This window comes from Chiloscyllium plagiosum, chromosome 45 (genome assembly GCF_004010195.1).
Source record: "Chiloscyllium plagiosum isolate BGI_BamShark_2017 chromosome 45, ASM401019v2, whole genome shotgun sequence".
Lineage (NCBI taxonomy): Eukaryota > Metazoa > Chordata > Chondrichthyes > Orectolobiformes > Hemiscylliidae > Chiloscyllium > Chiloscyllium plagiosum.
In genome coordinates, this window is record NC_057754.1 from 4,940,773 (window position 1) to 4,966,095 (window position 25,323).

Consider the following 25,323-nt stretch of genomic DNA (forward strand, 5'->3'; position numbering starts at 1 on the left):
GTGTTGTTTCGTGGCTAGTTGATGTTCGTGAATGCGGATCGTTAGCTGTCTTCCTGTTTGTCCTATATAGTGTTTTGTGCAGTCCTTGCATGGGATTTTGTACACTACGTTAGTTTTGCTCATGCTGGGTATCGGGTCCTTAGTTTTGGTGAGTTGTTGTCTGAGAGTGGTTGTTGGTTTGTGTGCTGTTAAAGTCCTAGTGGTCGCAGTAGTCTGGCTGTCATTTCAGAGATGTTCTTGACGTATGGTAGTGTGGCTAGTCCTTTGGGTTGTGGCATGTCCTCGTTCTGTTGTCTCTCTCTTAGGCATCTGTTGATGAAAAATCTGAGCTTGAAGGATTAGAGGTTGCACTACAACATTGCTGCCTGAATCTCCAATCCATGCTTACTCCATGCATATCTCCCCACTCAGAGCGCAGTTAAGTTATGATGTTAAGTGTGGTGAAGCTCCTTGGAACCCCTATGCCATCTAGATTTAATATGAGGCCAGAGTTATGGAATGAAGCGTTCATTAGGCACATGGCATTGCCTGATGAAGGGCATATCCCGAAACGTAAATTCCACTGTTCCTCGAATGCTGCCTGACCTGCTGTGCTTTCCAGCAACAGACTCTTGACACTTACAGACTGGATCAGTCACACCTACGTGCTGTGTGCCTTCTTCCATTTAATTAACTTGCTATGTGCAAATGAAAATAAATTAGTCTTCCTGTTTAAACACTAGAAATGTTAGTCCTTAATGAAATATTTTAACATTCATAATAACATAGAAATAGTTTTTTAAGGATCTTTTAAATGGCACATGGATCCAAAGTGTAAAATAAATATCACATTTATTTTTCCATGAAACCAAATCGTAATTGCCAAATGTTTGAGTTTTAAAATCATTCTCTTTTTGTGTCCCCTTTTCTTTTGTTTCTTTATCATATTTTGACTCCTAAAAGTATTAATTATCTTTAATGGGAGTTGCGCAAATGTTGAAGTATGCAATAATTTTGCAGGACTTTGTTGGCAGTCCAAAATAACATACATTTGAATAGCAATTTTAATGTGACAAAGTATCCCAAGTTGCATCGCAATTTGGGATGGGGAGGAGCAACAGAACGTGCATCAAATTATCGTTGAGGAAAGACATTTGTTACTACGTAGACCTTTATAATGTTTTGCAGTTAAAATAGGAACATAAGGAGGAGCAGGAGTAGAACGTCTGCCCCCTCAAGCCTGCTTTGCCATTTAATAAGATCATGGCTGACTTTTTTGTGGACTCAGATCCACTTACCCGTGCTCTCACCATATACCTTAATTCCTTCATTGTTAAAAGAAATCTACCTTAGCTTTAAAAATGTTTACTGAAGTAGCATCAACTACTTCACTGGGCAAGGAATTCCATAGATTAATAATCCTCTGGGTGAAGGAGTTCCTTCTCAATTCAGTCCTAAATCTGGTCCCTTTAATCTTGAGGTTATGCCTTCTTGTCCTAGCTTCACCTGCCAGTGGAAACATCCTCTGTAATTCTATCTTATCTATTCTCTTCATAATTTTATATGTTTTGTATAATATCCCCCCTCATTCTTATGAATTGCAATGAATATAATCCTAATCTACTCAGTCTCTCCTCGTAAGCCAGCCCCCTCAACTCTGGAATCAACTGAGTGAACCTTCTTTGCAGTCCCTCCAGTGCCAGTGCATCCTTTCTTAAGTAAGGAGAGCAAAACTGCACACAGTACTCGAGGTGTGGCCTCCCCAGCACCTTGTACAGGTGCAACATAACCTATCTGCTTTTAAACTCAGTCCCTTTAGCAATGAAGGAAAAATTCCATTTGCCTCCATAATTACTTGTTGTACCTGCAGACCAACCTTCTGTGATTCATGCACAAGGACACCCGGGTCTCTCTGCATTGCAGCATGCTGCAACTTTCTACCATTCAATTAATAAGTGACCTAGAGGGATATGGGCCAAGTGCTGGCAAATAGGACAAAATTAAGTTAGAATATCTGGTTGGCATGGACGAGTTGGATCGAAGAGTCTGTTTCTGTGCTGTACATCTCTATGACTACGACTATAATAATCCTTTTTACTTTAGATGTAGGTTTGCTCACTAAGCTGAAAGGTTCATTTCCAGACATTTCAATACCTTACTAGGTAACATCTTCAGTGGGCCTCATGCGAAGCAATGCTGAAAATTCCTGCTTTCTATTTATATGTTTGGGTTTCTTTGGGTTGGTGATGTCATTTTTTGTGGTGAAGTCACTTCCTGTTCCTTTTCTCAGGGGGTGGTAAATGGGGTCTAACTCGATGTGTTTGTTGATCGAATGCCATGCTTCCCTAGGAATTCTCATGCGTGTCTTTGTTTGTGCTGTCCTAGGATGGATGTGTTGTCCCAGTCGAAGTGGTGCCCTTCCTCATCCATATGTGAGGATACTAGTGAGAGGGGGTCATATCTTTTTGTGGCTAGTTGGTGTTCATGTATCCTGGTGGCTAGTTTTCTGCCTGTTTGTCCAATGTAGTGTTTGTTACAGTCCTTGCACGGTATTTTGTAAATGACGTTAGTTTTGCTTTCAATGGTCTTTCAAGTTCATTAGCTGCTGTTTTAGTGTGTTGGTGGGTTTGTGGGCTACCATGATGCCAAGGGTCTGAGTAGTCTGGCAGTCATTTCTGAGATATCTTTGATGTAGGGGAGAGTGGCTGGGGTTTCTGGATGTGTTTTGTCTGCTTGTTTGGGTTTGTTGCTGAGAAATCGGCGGACTGTGTTCATTGGGTACCCATCCTTGTTGAATACACGGGATAGATGATTTTCCTCTGCTCTGCGTAATTCCTCTGTGCTGCAGTGTGTGTTGGCTCATTGAAATTATGTTCTAATGCAGCTTCGTTTGTGGGTGTTGGGATGATTGCTTCTGTAGTTCAATGTTTGGTCTGTATGTGTTATTTGTCTGTAGCCACTGCTTTGAAGTTCCCCATTGGCTGTCTGCTCTACTGTGACATCTAGGAATGGCAGTCTGCTGTTGTTTTCCTCCTGTTTAGTGAATTTTATGCCAGTAAGGGTAAACACATTGAGTTAGATCCTATCTACCATCCCCTGAGAAAAGGAACAGGAACTGACTTCACCACAGGAAATAACATCACCAAACCCAAAGAAACCCAAACATATAAATAGAAAGCAGGAATTTTCAGCATTGCTTCGTTTGAGGCCCACTGAAGATGTTACCTAGTAAGGTAACGAAACATCTGGAAATGAACCTTTCAGCTCAGCGAGCAAACCTATATCTAAAACATCAACCTGAGCTACAAATCTTCTCAAAACTCGCTAAATCCTTTTTACTGTTACTCATACCGAAAGTATGACTTCACATTTATTAACATTGTATTCCATCTGCCAGACCTTTGGCCACTCAGTGCATCTGTGTTCCTCTGCAAAGTTTCACAGTCCTCTGCACACTTTGCTCCGCCACTCATCTTTGTGTCATCTGCAAACTTTGACACTCTACACATGGTCCCTAACTCCAAATCATCTATATAAATCATAAATAATTGCAGTCCCAATACTGATCCCTGAGACAAACCACTAGTCACGGATTCCCAGCCAGAATAGCACTCATTTATCTCCATTCTTTGCTTCCTGTGCGTCAACCAATCCTCAAACCATGCTAATACTTTACCCCTAATGCCATGCATCCTTATGCAGCCACCTCTTGTGTAGCACCATGTCAAAGGCCTTTTGGAAATCTAGGTACACCACATCCACTGGGTTCCCGTTGTCCACCTTGCTCGTAATGTCTTAAAAAAATCCAGAGGATTCATCAAGCATGACATTCCCTTCATGAACCCATGCTACGTCTGTCCAAGGGGACAGTTTTTGTCGAGATGCTTTGCTATTTCTTCCTTGATAACAGACTCAAGCATCTTCCCTCCCTACAGAGGTTAAGCGAACCAGTCTATAATTCCCTATGTTTTTTCTACCTCCCTTTTAAACAGTGGCGTCACATTTGCTGTTTTCCAATCTGTCCCAGTGTCCAGAGAATTTTGGAAAATTACCGCTAGTGCACATGCTACTTATCTTGCCATCTCTTTTAGTATTCTGGGATGTATTCCATCAGGACCAGGAGACTTATCTATCCTTAGCTCCATCAGCTTGCCCAACACTACCTCTTCCATAAGTATAATTGTTTCCTGGTCTTCACCTACCATAGTCTCTTTGTCAATTACTGGCATGTTGTTAGTGTCCTCCACTGTAAAGGCCGATACAAAACGTCTGTTCAATGCCTCAGCTATTTCATCATAACCCATAACTATATTCCCCTTCTCATCCTCCAAAGGACCAACATTTACTTCAGCCATTCTTTTTCGTTTTATGTATTTTTAGAAACATTTGCTATCTGTCTTTATATTCTGTGCTAGTTTTTTCTCATGTTCTATCTTACTTTTCTTTATAGCTCTTTTTGTGGCTTTCTGTTGACTTTAAAGTTTTCCCAATCTTCTCGTTTCATGCTGTTTTTGGCCACTTTGTATGCCTTCTCTTTCAGTTTCATCGCCTCCCTTATTTCCTTAGACACCCATGGCAGATTACCTATGTTCTTACAGTCCTTCCTTTTCACTGGAATATACCTTTGCTAAACACTTTGAAAAATTGCTATGAAAATCGTCCACTGCTTGTCAACTGTCCCACCATAATATCTTTGTTTCCAGTCTACTTTAGCCAACTCCTCCCTCATTCTGTTGTAGTCCCCCTTGTTCAAGCACAGGACCCTGGTATTGCACTTTATCTTCACACTCTCCACCTGTATTCTAAATTCAGCCATACTGTGATCACTCCTTCCAAGAGGATCCCTAACTATGAAGTCATTAATTATTCCTGTCTCACTACACAGGACCAGACCTAGGATAGCTTGCTCCTTTTTCGGTTCCATTATATACTGATCAAGAAAGCTATCACAGATACACTCAATAAACTCCTCCTCAAGGCTACCCTAACTGAGCTGGTTCATCCAATCTACATGTAGATTAAAATCCCCCATGATACTTGCCATACCATTTTTACCGGCATTAGTTATTTCTTTGTTTATTGCTTGCCCCAATGTGATGTTATTGTTTCGTGGCCTATAGACTATGCCTATCAGTGACATTTTCCTCTTAAAATTTCTAATTTCCACCCAAATGGTTTCAATCTCATTCTCAATTGAATCTATATCATCTCTCAGCACCACCCTGATGTTGTCCTTGAATATCAGAGCTATACCACTTCCCTTACCTTCCTGTCTGTCCTTTTGAATAGTCTGGTACTCCTGAATATTTAACTCCCAGTCGTAACCATCCTGTAACCATGTCTACCAAATCATATTCGTTCACTATGATTTGTGCCGTTAACTCATCAACCTTGTTACGAATGCTACAAGCGTTCAGGTAAAGTGCCTTTATGCTAGTTTTCTTACCTTCATGATTTCCAACATCTCTAATAATATCTCCTGAGTTATCCTTGTCCGGCTGGGAGTAGCAGTGCCTGGAGGAGGATGAGAGGCAGGAGCCTGGGCCTGAGAGTGGCCCCGGTGAAACGAGGCGGAGGCCCAGAGACAGCGGCTTTGGCTGTGCTCCCAGAGCTCGGCCACTGCCATCGCCCAGCTCTACAAAGGTACCAGGGGCGGACAGAGAGGCAGAAAGAGATCTGGGGGGTGGGGTGTGAGGTCGGGGTCTGGCAGCAGCAGGTGGGAAGGGGTTGGTTTGGCAGAAAGAGGAACAGTGTCTGGGGTAGAGAGACCTGGGCAGGGGGAAGAGATGGTGGAGGGAGAGAGGGAGGTGGGAGTAAGGGAGAGACCTGAAGTGAGTTGGTGTGAGGAGGGTCAGGATGTTGCAAGTTATGTGGGATAATAGGTAAGGAGAGGAGGTGAGGATATAAAAGATAAAGAGTTGAGTTAGGCAAGAGAGAGGTGACCAGGTAAAAGGAGGTGGTGGACAGAGAGTGGATTACGAGAGATGTGGATAAGGAGGGTTATGAGAGATGTGGATAAGGAGGTTCAGAGAGATGTGGATAAGGAGGGTTAGGAGAGATATGGATAAGGAGGGTTAGGAGAGACCTGTGCCCCAACACTGGGTGAGCTGCTTCCTAGCAAGTAGAAGGAAAGCTCTGGTTTCAAACCTCCGCTGCCTTGTGGTCAGACTCACATGTGGGAAAGGCTTCAGGAGTAAACTTCGAGGAAAAATCTGGAGCCAGGACCCAAAAGGCAATTCATCATTATCTACAACCTCGTTCTAGCAGCTCCTTCGATAGTGCTGGTACCAAATTATAACAGCTTTCCTGTTCCTTTGCATAAGCCAGTGTCGTGGAGAGGGGGGACGTGCTTCATGGGCCAGAGCTTGTTCCCATACCACACCCGCCTACACTTGCATCCTACCACCACTGCACCTGAAGAGGACACTCCAGCTTCGCCCACAGTGTTGACACAACAGGAGGGAACAGCAGATACCGGTTTTAAGTCATCGTTAGATTGGCATAGAGTGCGATGCCAGGGGTTGCTCCCGACGGGGGGAAGAATTTTCGGATCCCACTGGACAGCTATCACCCATCTCAAGCTGGGCAACCCCCAGCTATCCCACCCCAATCTGCTATCCCATTGGGAGTGTGTATGGGGATTAGGAATTATTCGAACAACAGATTGCAATCACCGCACCAATCAACAAGACAACAAAAGTCACCAGCTCTAAAACTTGGAAGTTGGAACGTCCCGACAATGATGACCGGCCTCGCAGAAAACCGCCAGGACGTCAACGACTATATGAGATAAGCTGTCAGAAATAACAAGCTCAAGAGACTCAACGTGGACATGGCCACCCTCCAGGAAACAAGGCAGGCAGAGGCAGGCTCACTGAAAGAGAAGGACTACACATTTTACTGGCTGGAGGAAGGGTTTTATTAGCCCAGAGAGCATGGAGTTGGCTTCACAGTGAAGAACCGCCTGATGAACACAATAGAACCAGGCAGCAATGGCTCAGAGCTATTCATGACTCTTCGCCTCAACACTACCGCAGGCCCAGTCACCCTTGTCAGCGTTTATGCCCTGACAATGTTCTCCACACCAGACACAAAGGATGAGTTCTATGACAATCTTGCACCCCTCATTGGCAGTATCCCTAGGAAGGAGCAACTTGTTCTTCTGGGTGACATCAATGCAGGAGTGGGTGCAGACCACGACTCGTGGTCCTTCTGCCTTGGACATTTTGATGTGGGCAAAATGAATGAGAACAGACAACAACTGCTTGAGCTGTGCACTTACCATGATTTGTGCATCACCAACTCTTACTTCCAGACAAAGCCTCAGCACAAGGTTTCCTGACACCCACACTCAAAGCATTGGCACCAACTCAATCTGATCCCAGTTAGGTGTGCGGCCATCAAACACATTCTCCACACACGCTCTTACCATAGTATGGACTTTCACACAGACCACTGCTTAGTGTGTTGCAAGATTAGGCTGCAACCTAAGAAATTCCGTCGCACTAAACAACTGGGGAACCCTCGCACCAGCGTCAGCAAGATGTTCCAGCCAGACCTTATGCAACAATTCTCAGAGGCTTTCGAGAGAGAACTCAGCATCTCGTGACACGGAGACTCTGCCACAGAGAATTGGAAACCTTGTGGGATACCATCACCACACATCCCTGGCTATTTTTGGGAAGAAGACCTGCAAGATACACAACTGGTTTGAGGCTAAGGTAACCAAGATGACCCCCATTGTTGAAGCCAAGCGTGTCGCCCTAGCTGAGTACAAATGGTCAGCTAGTGGGAAGAGCCTGCAGAATCTCAGGGCTGCCAGGAACAAGGTTCAGCAGACTCCCAGGCGTTGCGCTAACGAGTACCGGACACAGCTAAGCGAGAAAATTCAGAAGGCACTATAACGGGGAACATTAGGGGAATATACAAAGGCATCAAGAAGACACTAGGACCAGCTCAGAGCAAGACAGCCCTCCTCAAATCCTCTACTGGGGAAGTAGTCACAAACAAAGTCCAGCAGATGGAGAGGTGGGTTGAACACTACTCTGATCTCTACTCCAGAGAGTATGCCATGTCAGCTTCAGCACTTGCTGCCATCACTTGCTTGCTGATCATGGATAAGCTATACACAGAGCCATCAGTAGAAGAGCTCAGCAAGGCCATTGGACAGCCTGGCCTCAGGTAAGGCCCAGGCCAGTGACGGGATTCCTCCTGATCTGATCAAATGCTACAAGATTAGCTTACTGCTTCCATGGCATGAGGCCCTCTGTCAGTGCTGGCAAGAAGAAGCTGTACTGCAGACCATGAGGGCTGCCAAGATCATTGCTGTCTAGAAGAACAAGGATGAGAGAAGCAACTGCAACAACTAAGAGACATCTCTCTCCTTAACACTGTCGGCAAAGCCTTTGCTCGGGTCATTTAACTCGCCTGCAGAAACTGGCAGAATGTATATACCCAGAGTCACAGGACGGCTTCCGAGCTTAAAGTTCGACAGTAGACATGATCTTCTCCCTTAGCCAACTGCAGGAGAAGTACAGAGAACAGAAAATGCCCCTGTATATCATTTTCCATGACCTCATCAAGGCGTTCGATCTGGTCAGCAGAAACGGTGTTTTCAAAGTTCCCCTGAAGATTGGCTGCCCACTGAAACTGCTGAGTATGATAGAATCCTTCCACAGGAACATGAAGGGGACAGTGCAGTTCAACGGCAGCTCTTCTGAGCCCTTCAACATCCGCAGCAGCACCAAACAAGGCTGCGTCTTCGTTCCCCCACTCTTTGGCATTTTTTCTGCTGTGCTCCTGAAACATGCCTTTGGCACCGTAACAGAGGGGATTTACCTACGCAATAGATCAGACAGCAGACTCTTCAACCTGGCCCGCCTCAGAGCCAAAACAAAAGTACATGTGGCACTCATCATGCAGATGCTGTTTGCTGATGATGCTGCAGTTGCAACACACACCCAGCAGGAACTCCAGTTACTGATAGACCGCCTCTCTCACACTTGCAAGGATTTCGGGCTATCAGTCTGAAGAAGGCGAGCATCCTGGGATAGGACACAGAAGCACCGCCGGTCATCACCATCGATGACTACAAGCTCAGTGTTGTCCATCAGTTTATGTACCTTGGCTCAACCATCATTGACACACTCTTCTTGTACACAGACATCGACAAGAGGATCAGGAAAACGGCCTCAACTCTTGCTTACCTCACAACTTGAGTATGAACAAATCCCAAGCTGACAGTGAAGACAAAAATGTCAGTCTACAATGCCTGTGTCATAAACACACTGTTGTACGGTGGTGAAATGTGGACTACATATGCCAGACAGAAGAGAAGCCTGAACACCTTCCACTTGAGGAGTATCCTGAGCATATCCTGGCAAGACAGTGTCCAACGCAGCAGTTCTATCTTGTGCTCGCCTTCCCAGCATGTGCACTCTGCTCAGGCAACAAACAAGGGGCTGGCAGGGCCACATCCACTGTATGGAGGACGTCAGCATCCCAAAGGATATCCTCTATGGAAAGCTTACATCTGGAAAGAGACCCACTGGGCATCCCCAGCTGCGCTACAAGGATGTCTGCATGAGGGACATGCAGGCCCTTGATATCGTTGCGGAGACCGCACAAGATGGAGAAGCACCCTGAACTAACACCTCAAAACATGGGCAAAGAAGCTGATGAGTGCTGTAGCAGACAAGTGGGTATGAAGGAAGGAGTGCAGCAGTTCTAGCAGATCAGTGACCACATACAAATGTGACCTCTACAACTTGGACTGTCACTCCAGCATTGGTTTCTTCAGTCACAAGCGACGTTGCTTCAGGGAAGCAGAAAGCTAGAACAACGAGGATGCGAACCATGGCCAGCCATGACCAAAAGGGACCTCACACGAGTTATCCTTCCGTTTTGCTTCTTTTGTAGTCTGTCTTGAACTTAAACCCTCTTGCACACATGCTAACCTGCTGCTTACCTTTTTATTTACCAGCATACTCCCTGTCATTTTCCCTTTCCCGTTCCCCCCTCCGACTCACTAGTTTCCTAGTGACCACCTTATTTATCCTTTTCGTTCGAACACTCGTTCCAAATCAGTTCAGGTGGAGACTATCTCATCGGTGCAGGTCCTCCCGGTTCCAAAACTGATGCTAATGCCCCATGAAATGGAACCCCTCTTTCCAATTCACTCCCTGAACCACGTGTTTACTTCCCTAATTTTCCTATCCCTAAATCAATTTGCACGTGGCTCGGGTTGTCATCCAGAGGTTATAACCCTTGAGGACCTGTTCCTTAATTTTGTTCCAAGTGCTTGAAAATGCCCAAATAGTTCTTCCATTCTAGCCTTGCCTGTGTTGTTAGTCCCAACATGGACGACAACGACTGGATCCTCCCCCTCCCGCTTCAATATCCTTTCAAGCCAGTCAGAGATTTCCTGCACCCGAGCACCGGCCAGACAACACACCATGCGGTTCTCCCGATCCAGCTTGCAAATGATACTATGTATCCACCAAATTACAGAATTCCCTATAACTACCACTTGTCTTTTTGTTCCCCCTTCTTGAATGGCCTTCTGCACTAAGGTGCCGTGGTCAGCTGGCTCTACCTCCCCAAAGCCCTTTTCTTCATCCACACAGCAAGCATTTCATACCTCTTGGATAAGGTCAACAACTGAGGCTCCTCCACTCAGGATCCCCCTACTTGCCTCACTTGCAGTCACACCCTGTTGTCCCTGATTATTAATTGAATTTGAATTACTTAATCTACCAGGTGTGACTGCCTCCTGAAACAAAGCGTGCAGGTAACTCTCCCCCTCCCAGATGTGTGGCAATGTTTGAAGCTCAGATTCCAGATCATCAACTCTGAGCCGGAGTTCTTCCAGCAACCAACACTTGTTGCAGATGTGGTCACTGCCATTCACAATGGGATCAGCCACCTCCCACATCATACATTAAGTGGCTTGATCTCCAGACAGTGCTTTGTGGTGCATCGTCTAAATAAGTTTTTCTTGATAAACATGTGTTCCATGCAAATGACTGAATTGCGATGAGTTGCTAGACTTAAGTAGTGACCTGTTATGATATTAACTCAAGCTGTTTGTTTATATTTCCAGCCCAAACCCACCAAAGGACGGATGCGGATTCACTGTTTAGAAAATGTGGATAAGGCCTTGCAATTCTTGAAAGAGCAGAAAGTCCATCTAGAAAACATGGGCTCACATGACATTGTGGATGGGAACCATCGGCTTACTCTGGGCTTAATATGGACCATCATCCTTCGATTTCAGGTACTTTGTTCAGCAGTTGTCACATCAAGATAGATTTTTTCAATTTATTTATTAGTAGTGAATGAAGACACATTCCAATTACATAGGGCATTTGGTCCAACCAGCCCATGCAGATGTTTATGCTACACTAAAGCCTCTTTCCATCTCTTCTGGTCTAAATTTGCCTTCATAACATCTCCATGTATGATTGTCTAGTTTTGCTTTAAATCAGATTAGCCAGTCTGTATGACTGCAAATTCCAAACTCTCTCCACATCTGAGTGAAGAAGTTTCCAAATTCTCATATTAAATTTGTTGATGACCATCTTCTATTCATCACCTCTAGTTATACTGTTCCTCACAAAAGGACACATTAACTTATGTCAGCAAATACAAGCGTAATAGGTGAACAGAGACAATTATGGGCCAGAATAAAGCCAACCAATGGAGTAATGTGGGAAATGTAAAATTGTTCATTTTGGAAGAACAATGTTATTTAAATGGAGAGAATCTGCAGAAAGTTGAGATACAACGGGATGTGGGCATATTTATGTATGAAACACACGAAACTAGAACACAGGTACAGCATGTAATCAGGAAGGCCAATGAAATGCCTGAGAGCAAGTGAGGATTGCAGTTGCTGGAGAGTCAGAGTCGAAAAGCACAGCAGGTCAGGCAGCATCCGAGGAGCAGGAGAGTCGACATTTCGGGCATAAGCTCTTCATTAGGAATGAGCTATTTAAAGGAGGTTGGGATATAAGAGTGGGGAAGTCTTTCTGCAACTGTACAAGGTACTAGTGAAACTACATTTGAAGTACTATGAACTGTTTTGGCCCCCTAATTTAAGGAAAGATAGCATTTCACTGAAGGCAGTTCAGAAAATGTTCACTTGTATGATCCCTGGTATGGAGGGATTGTCTTATGAGCAAAGCTTGAACGGGTTGGGACTATGTTCATTGGAATTTAGAAGAATGAGAGATGAGCATATTGGAACGTGAGGAATTTTAAGGGGCTTCACAGGGTAAAAGAGAGGATGTTACCCTCGTGGGAGAGACTAGGTCCAGAGAGCATAGTCTCAAAATAAAGAGCAATCAATTTAATTCTGAGATGAGGAGGAATTTCTTCTCTCAGTGCATTGCAAGTCTTCGAAACTCCTTGTCACAGAGAACCGTGGAGGCAGAATTGTAGTGCATATTTAAGGCTGCAATAGATTCTTTGATCAGTAGGGGAATTAAGGATTTATGGGGAAAGGCAGAAAAGTAGATGTGAAAAATGTCAGATACGCCATAATCCTATGAATGGTGGAGCAGGTTTGATATTTCAAAAGGCCTACTCCTATTCTTATTTCTTATGGTCTTATGACAGAATTTTGTATGAGATGAAGCTTACAGGATGTGGGAAATAGGAGGCAAGCCAAGAGAACTTTGGAATAACCAAGTCTGGAGGAAACAAAGGCAAAAGTGAATGATTCAGCAGAACTTGGACTAAACAACAAATAAGAAGCAGGACAGACTCTTATATTGTGGAAGTGATTTTCTAGAGGCAGCAAAGGGTTACAGTCTATTTCACGCAGAGATTCCATGCATATATTGTGATCATCCTTCATTGTTCTTTATCAGAAATATCTATGTCAAGAACATGTTTAAATCAAGAACCCCCACAACATTTTCCCTGCTTTATTGGAGGAATTTAATAATGCAGCTGTTTGCTTTACCTTATGCTTGTTTTCCTTGTTTTGAATAAACTGGGTGTAGCTGCCCCTTGACTGAAAAACTACCATAATTTCAGTCTCTGTCTCTCTCTCTCACTCTTTTTGCCCTCATCACAAAATTAAAAATCTCTACTGAAGGCACTGACTCACAAGGCATTTGCAGTTACCACATAAGGGCAAATGATCTTTCCAAAGTGAGTCAGTGTTTGAGGTTATCTTAAAGCCTTAATAATGATTTGCTTTGTTTGCAGTAAGTTACACAGTCCTTGGTCATGCGTATGTATTTTACTTATCAAGGCTTTTGTTTCAAAAGATCCAGGATATCAGTGTTGAAACAGAGGATAACAAGGAAAAGAAATCTGCCAAAGATGCACTTCTGCTCTGGTGCCAAATGAAGACAGCAGGGTAAGCAGAATTGGAAAATTGCCAAAGGGAATTAAGTGACAAGTCCTGCAAAGTACACATATGGATGAAAAACAGACAGTGCTTGAAATGCATAGAGTCTAATCAACATCTGACCAAGAAATCATTGTTTAGCGTACATCATTTTATTAAAGTCAGTGTTTATAAATGTCTACTTTGAATGCTCTTCTGTGTTTGAAGCTGAGGCCCTCTGTTTGAATATAACAAGCCTTCACTGTATCAATTATGCTACACTTGCTCAGTGGGTGGTTGACTGTCGCTGGATAGTCAAGTGTTCCTCCCTGTACAAAATACCATTTATATCAGAAATTCACTAACAAAGGCTTCGCAGTGCCAGGGACCTGGTTTCGATTCCAGCTTGGGTGACCGTCTGTGTGGAACTTGTACATTGTCCCTGTGTCTGCGTGGGTTTTTCCTGGGTGCTTTGGTTTCCTCCCACAGTTCAAAGATGCGCAGGTTAAGATGGATTGGCCATGCTATATTGCCCATAGAATCCAAGAATGTGCAGACTAGATGGGTTAGTCATGGGAAATGCACAATTACAGCGATAGTCTAGGAGTGTGGTTCTGGGTGGGAGGCTGTGTGGAGGGTCGGTGTGGACTTGATTGGCCAAATGGCCTTCTTTCACTCTATAGGAATTCTATTGTTCCACAAAGTATGTTATGCAAGTTACTGAGTAAGTTGCATATTTTTAAGGTTTGAGGAGAAAGATTTTAAAAAGACATGAGGGGCATTTTTATTATACAGAGAGTCGTTCATGTGTGGAATGAACTTTCAGAGGAAGTGGTGGATACGGACAACATTTAAAAAACATTTAGATAAGTATGTGAATAAGAAATGTTTGGAGGAATATGGGCCAAGTGCAGGCATGTGGGACCATATTAGTTTGTGATATGGTCGGCATGGACTGGTTGGACCGAAGAGTCTGTTTCTGTGTTGTATGATTCTATGACGACTGTCACATAGAAACTCAAGCTCTAAAGACCTCACACAGGGTGACGGAACCCAATCTCTTTGTCAGTGTGCTCATTCAGTGCATGGTCTTGAAATCCCCCACTCTAGGGAAAAGACATCTGCTTTTCGCCTTATCTACAGCCCTCATGAGTTAAGGTCAGCCCTTAGCTTCCTATGTTCCAGTGAAAAAAGCCCAGGCTATCCAGTCTCTGCCTATAACTCAAAACAGTTGATGTTCTGGAGACATTTCTGATAGCGCCTCCCCATTGTCCACCAATTGCTGGTTAGCTGGATTCTTGTGCTTTTCATAATAGATTTTGAACAGGCAATTGTGAAAACATTTTGGTTCTCTCTCTTCGTCCATTCCTAACCTGACCCCAGCTCTACGAAACATATGCTTGCTCTTTCACTTGAATGCCTCCAGTCAGGTGACGAGATTGAATTTATTACAGTTATTGATCAGAGAATCTATTCATTGCCTATTCAGGTACCTGCTCAGAGAGCATCCCACATTATCTACTGTGTGAAAAAGTGCTTTTAGCTTGTCATTTCTCAATTCTTTCTTTCTTCTTACCCCCACCCCACCCACTCACCATCACTCACCACCCATCATCATCACCACCACCATCAAACAAAATTGGACATGGTCTAGCACTAAATTTGAACTCTTCAACACTTTTGGTTGTTTATTTGTGTTTTGCAGATATCCGAATGTTAATGTTCACAACTTCACCACAAGCTGGAGGGATGGACTGGCCTTCAATGCAATTGTCCACAAACACAGGTATTTTATCATATCTTCAGACTTTGGAGAGATTTTAACAGAATTGAATGCTTCAAGATAACATTATCCAACAGCTTGTATAATAAGTGCCAGTGTTAAATCAAAGGTACAGAATGCTTTCCACGCTATTATTGTTTTCTTAAGATAGATTTTATAGTATCATTAAAACCAGTTTATGATTTTTCAGTAAATAAAGCCAAGAAATGTGGATTTTAGAAATCTGAAACAAAAATAGAAATTGCTATAGATACTCATACTTTCCAAATGGATTGTAGGAAACATTCCCTGTGGAAATCAATCAAAATTGCATAGAGGGGAAGTTGAATCTCAGGACCTTTTGGTCTGTGAAGATGGTCGACACTGTATGATTACCTTTGAATCAACTGCTCCACATTTTTTGATGTCAAACTCTGATTCAAACACTCTCTTCCAGGTTTACAATCCACTAGGATCTGTTCCAGTGATTACACAATTAAAATGTATCATCAATTGATGTTAGAATAAAAGATCAAGGGAATCCAGGGATGTGGAATTAAGTCAGGAAAGTAGGGAGACAATAGATTAATGTCACTGAACTAGTAAGCTATAAACTCAGATCTTGGGGATATAAATTCAGTTGCAACCACAGAAGCTGGTGAAATTTGAACTGAATTATTAACACACATGAAATTGAATAATGATGCAACAACGCCATCATCACTTGTTGTCAAAATCATCTGGTTGAATAATGTCCTTTAAGGAAGGAAATCTGTCCTTATCTGGTCTGGCCTATATTTGACTCCAGAGCCACAGCAATTTGATTGACTGTAATGATCTAACAAGATACTCGATTCAAATGCTGACTTCACCATTGTTGGTCACGTCCTGTTAAAAATGTCAAAGATCAGCCATGATATTGTGGAATGGCAAAACACACTTCTGGGGAATCCTCATTTCACATATTGTTTCTTTTTAGTCTGGCCTTGCACACATGGAATCTGATTTTGTCTGGTGATGTCAGCCTTGTTCTTTTAATTTGATACGGACTATTTTTTTCTTTGTTCTTTGTTTCAGGCCAGATCTGATTGATTTTGACAGACTAAAGAAGTCAAATGCTCACTACAACTTACAAAATGCTTTCAATGTGGCAGAGCAGCAGCTAGGACTCACCAAACTGCTGGATCCTGAAGGTATATAAGGACACAGATACAGGCAAAGACTTGATTGTAATGTTTGTGATAGACTGGATTTAATTGGTGTACATTAAAACTTTGGAGAATCTAATGAAGTAGTTAGCGCCTTGTGTTGTGCATTTAGTTTTTGTGGCTTTTGACACATTAGGTATGGGTAGTGTCCTAGGCCCAATCCATTTTGGCTGTTTCAACAATAACCTCACTGTCACGAGGTCAGAAATGGGATTGTTCACTGATGAATGAACAATGTTCAGAACCATTTGTAACTCCTCAGATACTGAAACAGCAAGATCTGGATAACTTCCAGGCTGAGGTTGATAAGTGACACGTCATACTCAGGCCATGCAAATGCCAGGCAATGACTATCTCAACAAGAGAGAATTTAAATAATCTCTTTGACACTCATGCTTCCTCCATTCACCAAGTCTCCTCCTTCAGCACCTTCCAAACCTGCAACCACTATCACCAAGAGGGACAAGGGCAGCAGATGCATGGGATCACCATCTGTGAGTACCCCTCCAAACCACAGACTGTGTTGACTTGGAACTATATTTGTTGATGCTTCACTGTCACTGGATCAAATTCCTGGAGTTCCCTTCCTAATAGTATTGTGGGTAACATTCTATATTCATTCGAGAAGGTAGTTCACCACTGCCACCTTCCCTAGAGTGATTAGGGATGGGTAATAAAACTGGCCAATGACATCCACATCCCATGAATGAATCTAAAAAAACAATTAAATTAAGCCATCTATTTAGAGAAGAACACTTGCATTTATGTTGGATTATTCATGATCACAGGATGTTTCAAAATACTTTGAATTGCATAGAGTCATAGAGATGTATAGCACAGAAACAGGCCCCTCAGTCCAACTTGTCCATGCTGACCAAATATCCTAAATTAATCTAATCCTGTTTACCAGAATTTGGCCCATATCCCTCTAAACCTTACCTTCTCCAAAACCATCCAGATGACTTTTAAATGTTGTAATTGTACTAGCCTCCACTGTGTCCTCTGGCAATTCACTCCGTACATGTATCACTGTCTGCGTAAAAAAGTTGGCCCTTAGATCCCTTTTAAATCTTGCCCTTCTTACTTTAAACCTATGTCCTCTAGTTTTGGACTCCCCGATGCTGGAGTAAAGACCTTGGCTGTTCACCCTATCCATGCTCCTTATGATTTTATAAATCTCTATAATGCCACCCCTCAGCCTCCGACGTTCCAGGGATAATAGCCCCAGCCTATTCAGCCTCTCCCTCCAATCCTGGTAACATTCTTGTAAATCTTTTCTGAACCCTTACAAGTTTCACAAAATATTTCCTATAGTAGGGAGACCAGAATTGCAGTCGATTTTTTTTAAAAATGCAGATTTTTCAATGCTTTCTCTTTGCAGGTTAGGTGGTTCCATTGGCTCCATACAAGCTATGGTTACCTGGCCAGGAGCCAGTTAGGGTATTGTTGCCAAGCAGTTTTCTTTAACTTCAGAAACCTAACCCTTCTTTTGGGGCTGTATAGTCAACTTCAGTTCTGATTTTGCATATTTTTTTCATTATGAGCTTGCCCACATGACTTTTTGGCTTTTTGCTGAACGTACCAGGAAAATGAAACTTTATAAGCAAGTTACAATGTGCTCCAATGAACATGATTTTTAAAATTCCAGCTGTCTCTTTGGATGTCTCCTTGGTTTAAAGCCTTGTTTTTATTAGTCCACGGACTAAAGTGAGATTTTGGCAGAATTGGGCGAGAAGTCTGGCGAGGCCTCTTGATATTGGCAGCATCTCACTAGGTTTTAGACTTTTGACAAGCAGCGAGGCAAGTTTCTTGTTAGGTAGGAGTGGGTTGGTAGTTAAAGGGATTATTAAACACCTTGTTAACAGCACAACTTATAGGAGCAAGAGTAGGCCATTTAGCCCCTTGAGCGTCTTCTGCCAGTCAGTGAGATTGTAGCTGATCTATGGCCTAACTATGTATTCATGTGCCTTTGGCCCATATCCCTTAATGCATTTGCTTAACAAAAAATTACCCACCTCAGATTTAAAATTAACAAATGATCTAACATCAACTGCTATTTGTAGAAGAGAGTTCCAAACCTCCACCACCCTTTGTGTGTAGAAGTGCTTCTTAACATGTCTCTTGAATGGTCTGGCCCTAATTTTTAGTTTATGCCCTTCGTTCTAGAATCTGCAACCAATCAAAATAGTTTATCTTTATCTACCCTGTCTTTTCCTGTTAATATCTTGAAGACTTCAATTAGATCACCCCTTAACCTACTAAATTCTAGAGAATACAGGCCTAACTTATATAATGTTTCCTGATAATTTATCCCTGAAGTCCAGGCGTCATTCTTGTGGACCTAGTTTTTACTCCCTCCAAGGTCAATATAATGTATCCTACCTAAGTTGTGGTGCATCTCACTAATATTCAGCTGCTGATCTTAACAAATGCATCAAACAAGCTCGATGTCGAAAAATCTGGATGGGTACCTGGTAGCTTCAGTTCACCATTTGTTCCAAAAGACTTCCATTTCGCTTAGAATAAAATGTAACTTAGCACACTCGGCCAAACTCCCCTGATTCTCTTCAAGCTCGTCCCACAGAATATTTCTCATCCACCTGAGAGGGCAGATATTTAATAGTTTAACATCTTATTTGAAGGACAGCATCTCCAACAGCCCAGCACTCTTTCAGTTGTCCACTGAAGTGTCAACCTTGAATTTTTGTGCTTAAGTAGTGGAACTTGAAAGCGTACAATTTTCTGGTTGAAAAGCAAGAGTACTGCAAATTAAGCGAGTGGAGAGGAGTATTGAGTTGATGCCAAATGGTTCCTCATTGGTTGGGACGGTGATGAGATCAAGGAACAAGTCAATGGCCTGTTGAGGAGAAGGTGATAAATAACTTTGGTGATAATTTAAGGGTTTGTAACCTCTCAGTAGCATCACTCTCACCAGTGTGGCCTATCAAGTCTGTTCTGCTTTTCAATGAGGTTGATCTCATAATCCTCAACTGCACTTTTCTGCCTTTTCTCCATAATATCTATCTCAGCTTTAAATATATATATAATGACAGAGCCTCTAGAGCCCTCTTTTGGAAATAATTCGCTAGATTTACTACCCCCAGAAGACATTTCTCTTCATTTCGGTTTTAAATGAGTGTCTTCTTAATCTGTGGTTATGTCCTCTGGACTGAGGCTTTCTCAGAAGGGGAAACAACCTCTCAGCATATACCTAGTCAAGGCTCCAAAGAACTTCCAATGTTGCCTCAGATTCATTCTTCTAAACTCCAATGAGGATTAACCTAGTGAACCTTTTCTGGACTGTCACCAATGCCAGTATATTTTTTCATGGATGAGATTTTTCCAATTTACATGTAGATGGAAATCAGCCATGATTAGTGTACATTTTTTTAAAACATATCCTGATAATCTCCTGATTTACTCCCTGTCCTACAGTATAACTGCTATTGGGTATCCTGTGGAGTACAGGAAGTCCTCGGGTTACGAATGTCCGACTTACGAACTTTCTGACCTTACAAACTGACCTCTGGCTTCTCATTTTTACAAATTATTTTTAAAAATTCGAGTTACATGCAATGTTTCATCCTAATGAATGGGCAGTCTAATTAGCCCGTATCTCTTTCGACTTAGACATGAATTCGGCTTACAAACAGCAGAAAAACGGAACTTGTTCGTAACCTGGGGACTTCCTGTACTTCCCCCTGTTCCTTCGTCCCTTAGTTATTTTTTACCTCTGCTGAGTTGGATTCTACATCTCCTGACCCAAGATTATTTCTTGCTATCATACAGATTGTTCTGTTACAATGCGTGTTTTGTTAATGTGAATTTGCTATAACACAATTGATGAATTGGGGACACTGTTTCTAAAGTGTGAACTTTTAAAGAATGTATTAGGTAAAACGTGATTCTGGCCCCATTAGTTTAAATGGTGCTGCTATTGTGCGATTTTCTTTTAACACAGGGTTGCACGAGAATGCAACTACCACTTTATAGCAGAACCCACTGTACCTATCCCACATTGTACTAACAAAGCTACCTGCCATCCTTGCCTTCCTGCCTGTCCTTTCAAAAGGTGGCATACACATGAAAATTTAGTTCATTTCTTTGGTCTCCTTGTAACTATATCTCTATAATGGCTATAAGAGTATACCCATTAATCTCTATTTGTGCATTAAATCTTTTACCTTGTTCTGAATACTCCATGCATTCAAGTAAAGCACCGTAAATTTATTTAATTTTTCTTTGTCTTGTCAGCTTCAATAGTATCCTCAACCCTTCACTTGAGGTTTTTGGTTTTTAACAAGTATGGGAGAGAGCAGCGTTTAGAAATTAGCTGAATTTTCGGTTAAAACCACTGACTGGAACATGATAGGAATTTGTTGAGCATTTACACACTGTCACAAACAGAAATTTTTTGATTCTAAATATTGCAGTTGCAGTCACGATGCCATTTTATGGTATTGAGTTGCAGACTTGAGTTGAAGATTTGCTGCGTGATGCATTTAGCAAAATGTGGATCCACATTAACCTAATTTTTTTTGCTTCCAGATGTCAGCGTGGACCAACCTGATGAAAAATCAATCATCACTTATGTTGCTACATATTATCACTACTTCTCTAAGATGAAGGCACTGGCAGTAGAAGGGAAACGTATTGGGAAGGTATGAGGAGGAATGATTGTTGAGTGCCAGAAAAATGAAGAGTACTGTAATGTTAACAAAGACACTAATCATAACAAATCCCGACTACAAACAAATGTTTTTGTCAAATACAGTCTTTTTCCTGCAATACTGTAGTGTTAACTGCTACATTTGATCTTATTTTCTCTCTTCTCTTGAGGGGTGAACTTCTTAATGTAGTGCAACTCTATGGGTTTTTAAAAAAACATCTTCCCTTTGATTAGGCAGTTGACGAGACCAGAATTTGATGCCCATCTCCAATTGCCCTTGGTCTGCGGCTTGCTAGAAAGTTAAGAGTCAGCCACCCACGTTGTAGTGGGGTCTGATATTGCATGTTGTCATCACCAAACAGCGTCAGTGAACCAGATGGGCTTATACAACAATCAGTGCTTGCTGTTACGGTCTCCATTGCTGAAACTTGCTTTATATTTCAGATTTATTGACTGAATTCAAATTCCACTGGCTATCTTGGTGGATTTGAACCCTTATTTGCAGATCATTAGCCTAGACTTCTAGATTACAAATCCAGTAGCACTGCTATTATGCTTCTGTCATCCCATATCTTTTGTCATGGCGTTATTAACTCACCTAGGGCTAGCCACATTGGAGTCAATCCTCTTCTCTGAGTATTCATAATGTGAAGAGCCCTGGTTGTTTCCTACCCCTTCTTTCAGTCAAGGTACACAAATGAGGCATAGCACCCTTAGTGCTGTGATCACAGTTAATTATGCACAGAGAACATTTTCTGTTCTTGTGGTTCAATATGAGATGTGCTTTGTTTTGTGGCACATTTTTGTTTAAATGTGAGCATTAATGTAGAAGTCGTCACCCATTTTATTGTTTTAGTCAGTCATTTTGACGTATTCTTTCTATGATCTCCATGCACTGATGAATTGTGTTTTTGTGTTGTCCCAGGTGCTGGATTATGCAATTGAGGCAGACAACATGATTGACAAGTATGAAACTCTTGCCTCTGACCTCCTGCAGTGGATTGAACACACCATCATTACACTCAATGATCGCAAACTAGCAAACTCACTGAATGGGGTTCAGAATCAACTTCAGGCATTCAACACATACCGCACTGTAGAGAAACCACCTAAGTAAGTAAGCTGCCCTGAGCTGCTCAATATCAGTTATATTTTGGCAGTGGAACCTGTATATATTAAGAGTTTACAAGAATGTCAAGGGACATTGGTGAGATTTTCTCTTCTTAGAGATGTTAACCCCCCAGGATGTTGATAGTTGGGGAGAGATTCTCTCTGATTGGAAATGGTCATAGCCTGGCGTTTGTGTGGCACAAATGTTACTTGCCACTTGTCAGCCCATGCCTAGATATTGTCCAGGCTTGTTGCTTTTGAACATGAATTGCCTCAGTATCTGAGCAGTTGTGAATGGTACTGAACATTGTGTAGTTTAGATTAGATTCGATTCCCTACAGTGTGGAAACAGGCCCTTCGGCCCAACCAGTCCACACTGACCCTCCAAAGAGTAACCCACCCAGACCCATTTCCCTCTGACTAATGCACCTAACACTATGGGCAATTTAGCATGGCCAATTCACCTGACCTGCACATCTTTGGACTGTGGGAGGAAACCAGAGCATCCGGAGGAAATCTACGCAGACACGGGGAGAATGTGCAAACTACACACAGACAATCGCTCGAGGCTGGAATTAATCGGGAACATCCCCACTTATGATTGAGGGAAGATGGGACAGAGGAAGGTGAAGGGCGAGCAAGGGACACTGAGGGTCTGGTTTCAAAAGGTGGGGAGCCTCTGGCCTGTGGTTTGTCTCCCCCCATTCTACGTTTCGATCCCTCATATCAGGGAAAAGATTTGAAAGAGACCTGAGGGGCAACTTCCTCATGCAGAGGGTGGTGCATGTATGGAATGAATTGTCAGAGAAAGTGGGTAATGATGGTGCATTTACAGCATTTAAAAGGCATCTGGATGGATATGTGAATAGGAGGGTTTTAGATGGATATGGGCCAAACGCTGGCAAATGGGACTAGATTAATTTAGGAAATCTGGTTGGCCTGGACAAGTTGGACCAAAGGGTCTGTTTCCAAGCTGTACATCTCTGTGAGGAGAAAGTGAGGACTGCAGATGCTGGAGATCAGAGCTGAAAATGTGTTGCTGGAAAAGCGCAGCAGGTCAGGCAGCATCCAGGGAACAGGAGAATCGACGTTTCGGGCATAAGCCCGAAGAAGGGCTTATGCCCGAAACGTCGATTCTCCTGTTCCCTGGATGCTGCCTGACCTGCTGCGGTACATCTCTGTGACTCTATCTAACTGTCCCATTTTAATCATCACAATTTAGAATTGTCAAAAGTACTTTTTTGGGATAGAGAGGAAGCAAGCCAGCAAGAGTTTCATGACCTTGATAATCTGGCCTCACTCTGAGGGACAAGAAGCGAAGATTTCCAAGCAGCTCAGATTCAGTTCTGTGAAGTGGCTATTCAAACGTTGTCATGACAGTAGCTTGGTAATATCAAAAAGACAGGCCTGGAGAGTGAAATGTTACAACTGGTTTCAAGATTGCCTAACAACATACAGTTTTACTTGGATTCATTTCATATGAGTGTGCTGATCGCAAGATTATGCAAATAGTTTGTGATGGTTGTGATTTTCCCCCATTCTGGATCCTGGTAGAATCTGTGAACAACCAATCAGCTGTCTGGAAACCTTAAGATCCAACAGAATTTCCTATCTTTATATGCCAAGGAATCCCATCTCCAAACGCTCCTGCTTTCTGACTCAGGCAGAAACCAGGAAGATTATAGCCCTAATTTTGATATATATGTTGCATGCTATTATTTTTTGGCTGAGAGTCATTACCTTCTTATGCAACATCACCTGCTTGATACATCTTTTCCAAATGAAGGGAAGAGGGAAATAAACTGCAGTCTGTTCTCAGACAGTGTGGGTCTATGAAGATTATTACTGTTGGAAAGTGCAGGACAGTACAGCAAGGGATGATTTTCCCTCCTTTTATGGGCGCAACTCACCTAAACCTGGCTTGATCTGCCGCTGGAGACACTTGAAACTTAGGAGTTCACCAGTGGAAACCCTTGCAGCTGAAATAGTACTACTCTGCAGTGATGTAGGCCCAAGATTCAAACAAAGCACTGAGCAGAAACCCAATGTAGCATTTGGAAGGGTGTTGCAGAATGTAGTGGAAATTGCTTCGGTTGGGAACTGGCCACATTTTTTTCATTTGGTTCTGTGGGCTCACTTCCATTTGTTTACAAGTTCCCTGAATTCACATAAAGGCTCCTGGTTCTCCTTCCCTGCACCACATTAGTGAATTTAAATGGTTTCATGACAATTCATGATTGTTCTCATGGCCACCATTACTGGGATGAGCTTTGAATTCCAGATTTTCATTTGAATTTAATTTCTATCAGCTGCCATGGTACAATTTATACTTGTACTTCCAGAACGTTAGCTGGATCTTTGGAATCCATATACCAAACTATTTATTTCAGGTTTGAAAAGGAATGGAGACTTCTTGCTTAGCAGTGTTTTCAAGCTCAGCAGGGTGTGTCAAATGGTCTGTAGTGGATTGACAACCAATATCCACCTTTGTTTGATTTTCCTTTCTGTTGACTTTAGGGTGTATTACTTGTAAATTGCGATTTACCCCTCCACCCATCCCCTATTGTATTATAACTCTTGATGAGGTTGAAATTTTTATTGGTAAATAGAATTGAAACTAACTGATGCAGTTTATTTGTGTCCTTATTGACCTCAGACTACTGAATCAGTAAGAGCAGTATAAGTGAAATTCTTGTGATGTTTCGTTTGACAGGTTTACAGAGAAAGGCAATCTAGAGGTGCTACTTTTCACTATTCAAAGCAAAATGAGAGCTAACAACCAGAAAGTCTATATACCACGAGAAGGCAAACTGATCTCCGATATTAACAAGGTGACAAACCCTGCTTGCGGCTTTATGATCAACTAAATGTACAATAAAATGTAGAGTGCAGGATTGGCATTGAATCACTACTGCAAATGGCTTAATTTCTCATCTGGAGGATGATTCAACACATTGTCCACTTTTCCTGATTTGATTTTTGTGGCTATTGCTTCTCCTTGCCTTCATAAACCACTCAGTCCCCTGCATCATTGCTGTGAGGGAACGAAAATTTGCAAAATGAAGTGGCTTCTATTTATGCAATACCTCATAAAACCTCACCACCTCCCAAAAGACTTTTCTTTTGTCCGTTTGATATAGTCAAACAAAGGAACACGGTAGTCAGTTGGTACACAGCAAGCAGTACAATATGACCAGGTGCAAAAACAAAATATTGCCAATGCTAGAAAACTGAAATTAAAAACAAAAAAATGCTA

The 25,323-nt window shown here is 42.4% G+C and overlaps 2 protein-coding genes across 5 annotated transcripts in view; one reads left to right on the forward strand and one right to left on the reverse strand.

Annotated features, from left to right (window-relative positions):
- Positions 1-25,323, forward strand: part of LOC122543854 (spectrin beta chain, non-erythrocytic 1-like) — a 301,600-nt gene that overhangs the window by 220,605 nt on the left and 55,672 nt on the right. For all 4 annotated transcript variants that reach the window (XM_043682689.1, XM_043682692.1, XM_043682691.1 and 1 more), the window contains 7 exons: positions 11,081-11,254; positions 13,257-13,348; positions 15,024-15,104; positions 16,158-16,273; positions 20,837-20,949; positions 21,883-22,070; positions 24,781-24,898. In XM_043682689.1, coding sequence (XP_043538624.1) covers positions 11,081-11,254; positions 13,257-13,348; positions 15,024-15,104; positions 16,158-16,273; positions 20,837-20,949; positions 21,883-22,070; positions 24,781-24,898 — 882 coding nt within the window. The remainder of the gene's footprint in view (positions 1-11,080; positions 11,255-13,256; positions 13,349-15,023; positions 15,105-16,157; positions 16,274-20,836; positions 20,950-21,882; positions 22,071-24,780; positions 24,899-25,323) is intronic.
- LOC122543855 (RNA-binding protein 4-like) overlaps positions 1-25,323 on the reverse strand; it is a 199,806-nt gene that overhangs the window by 25,318 nt on the left and 149,165 nt on the right. The window lies entirely within an intron of this gene.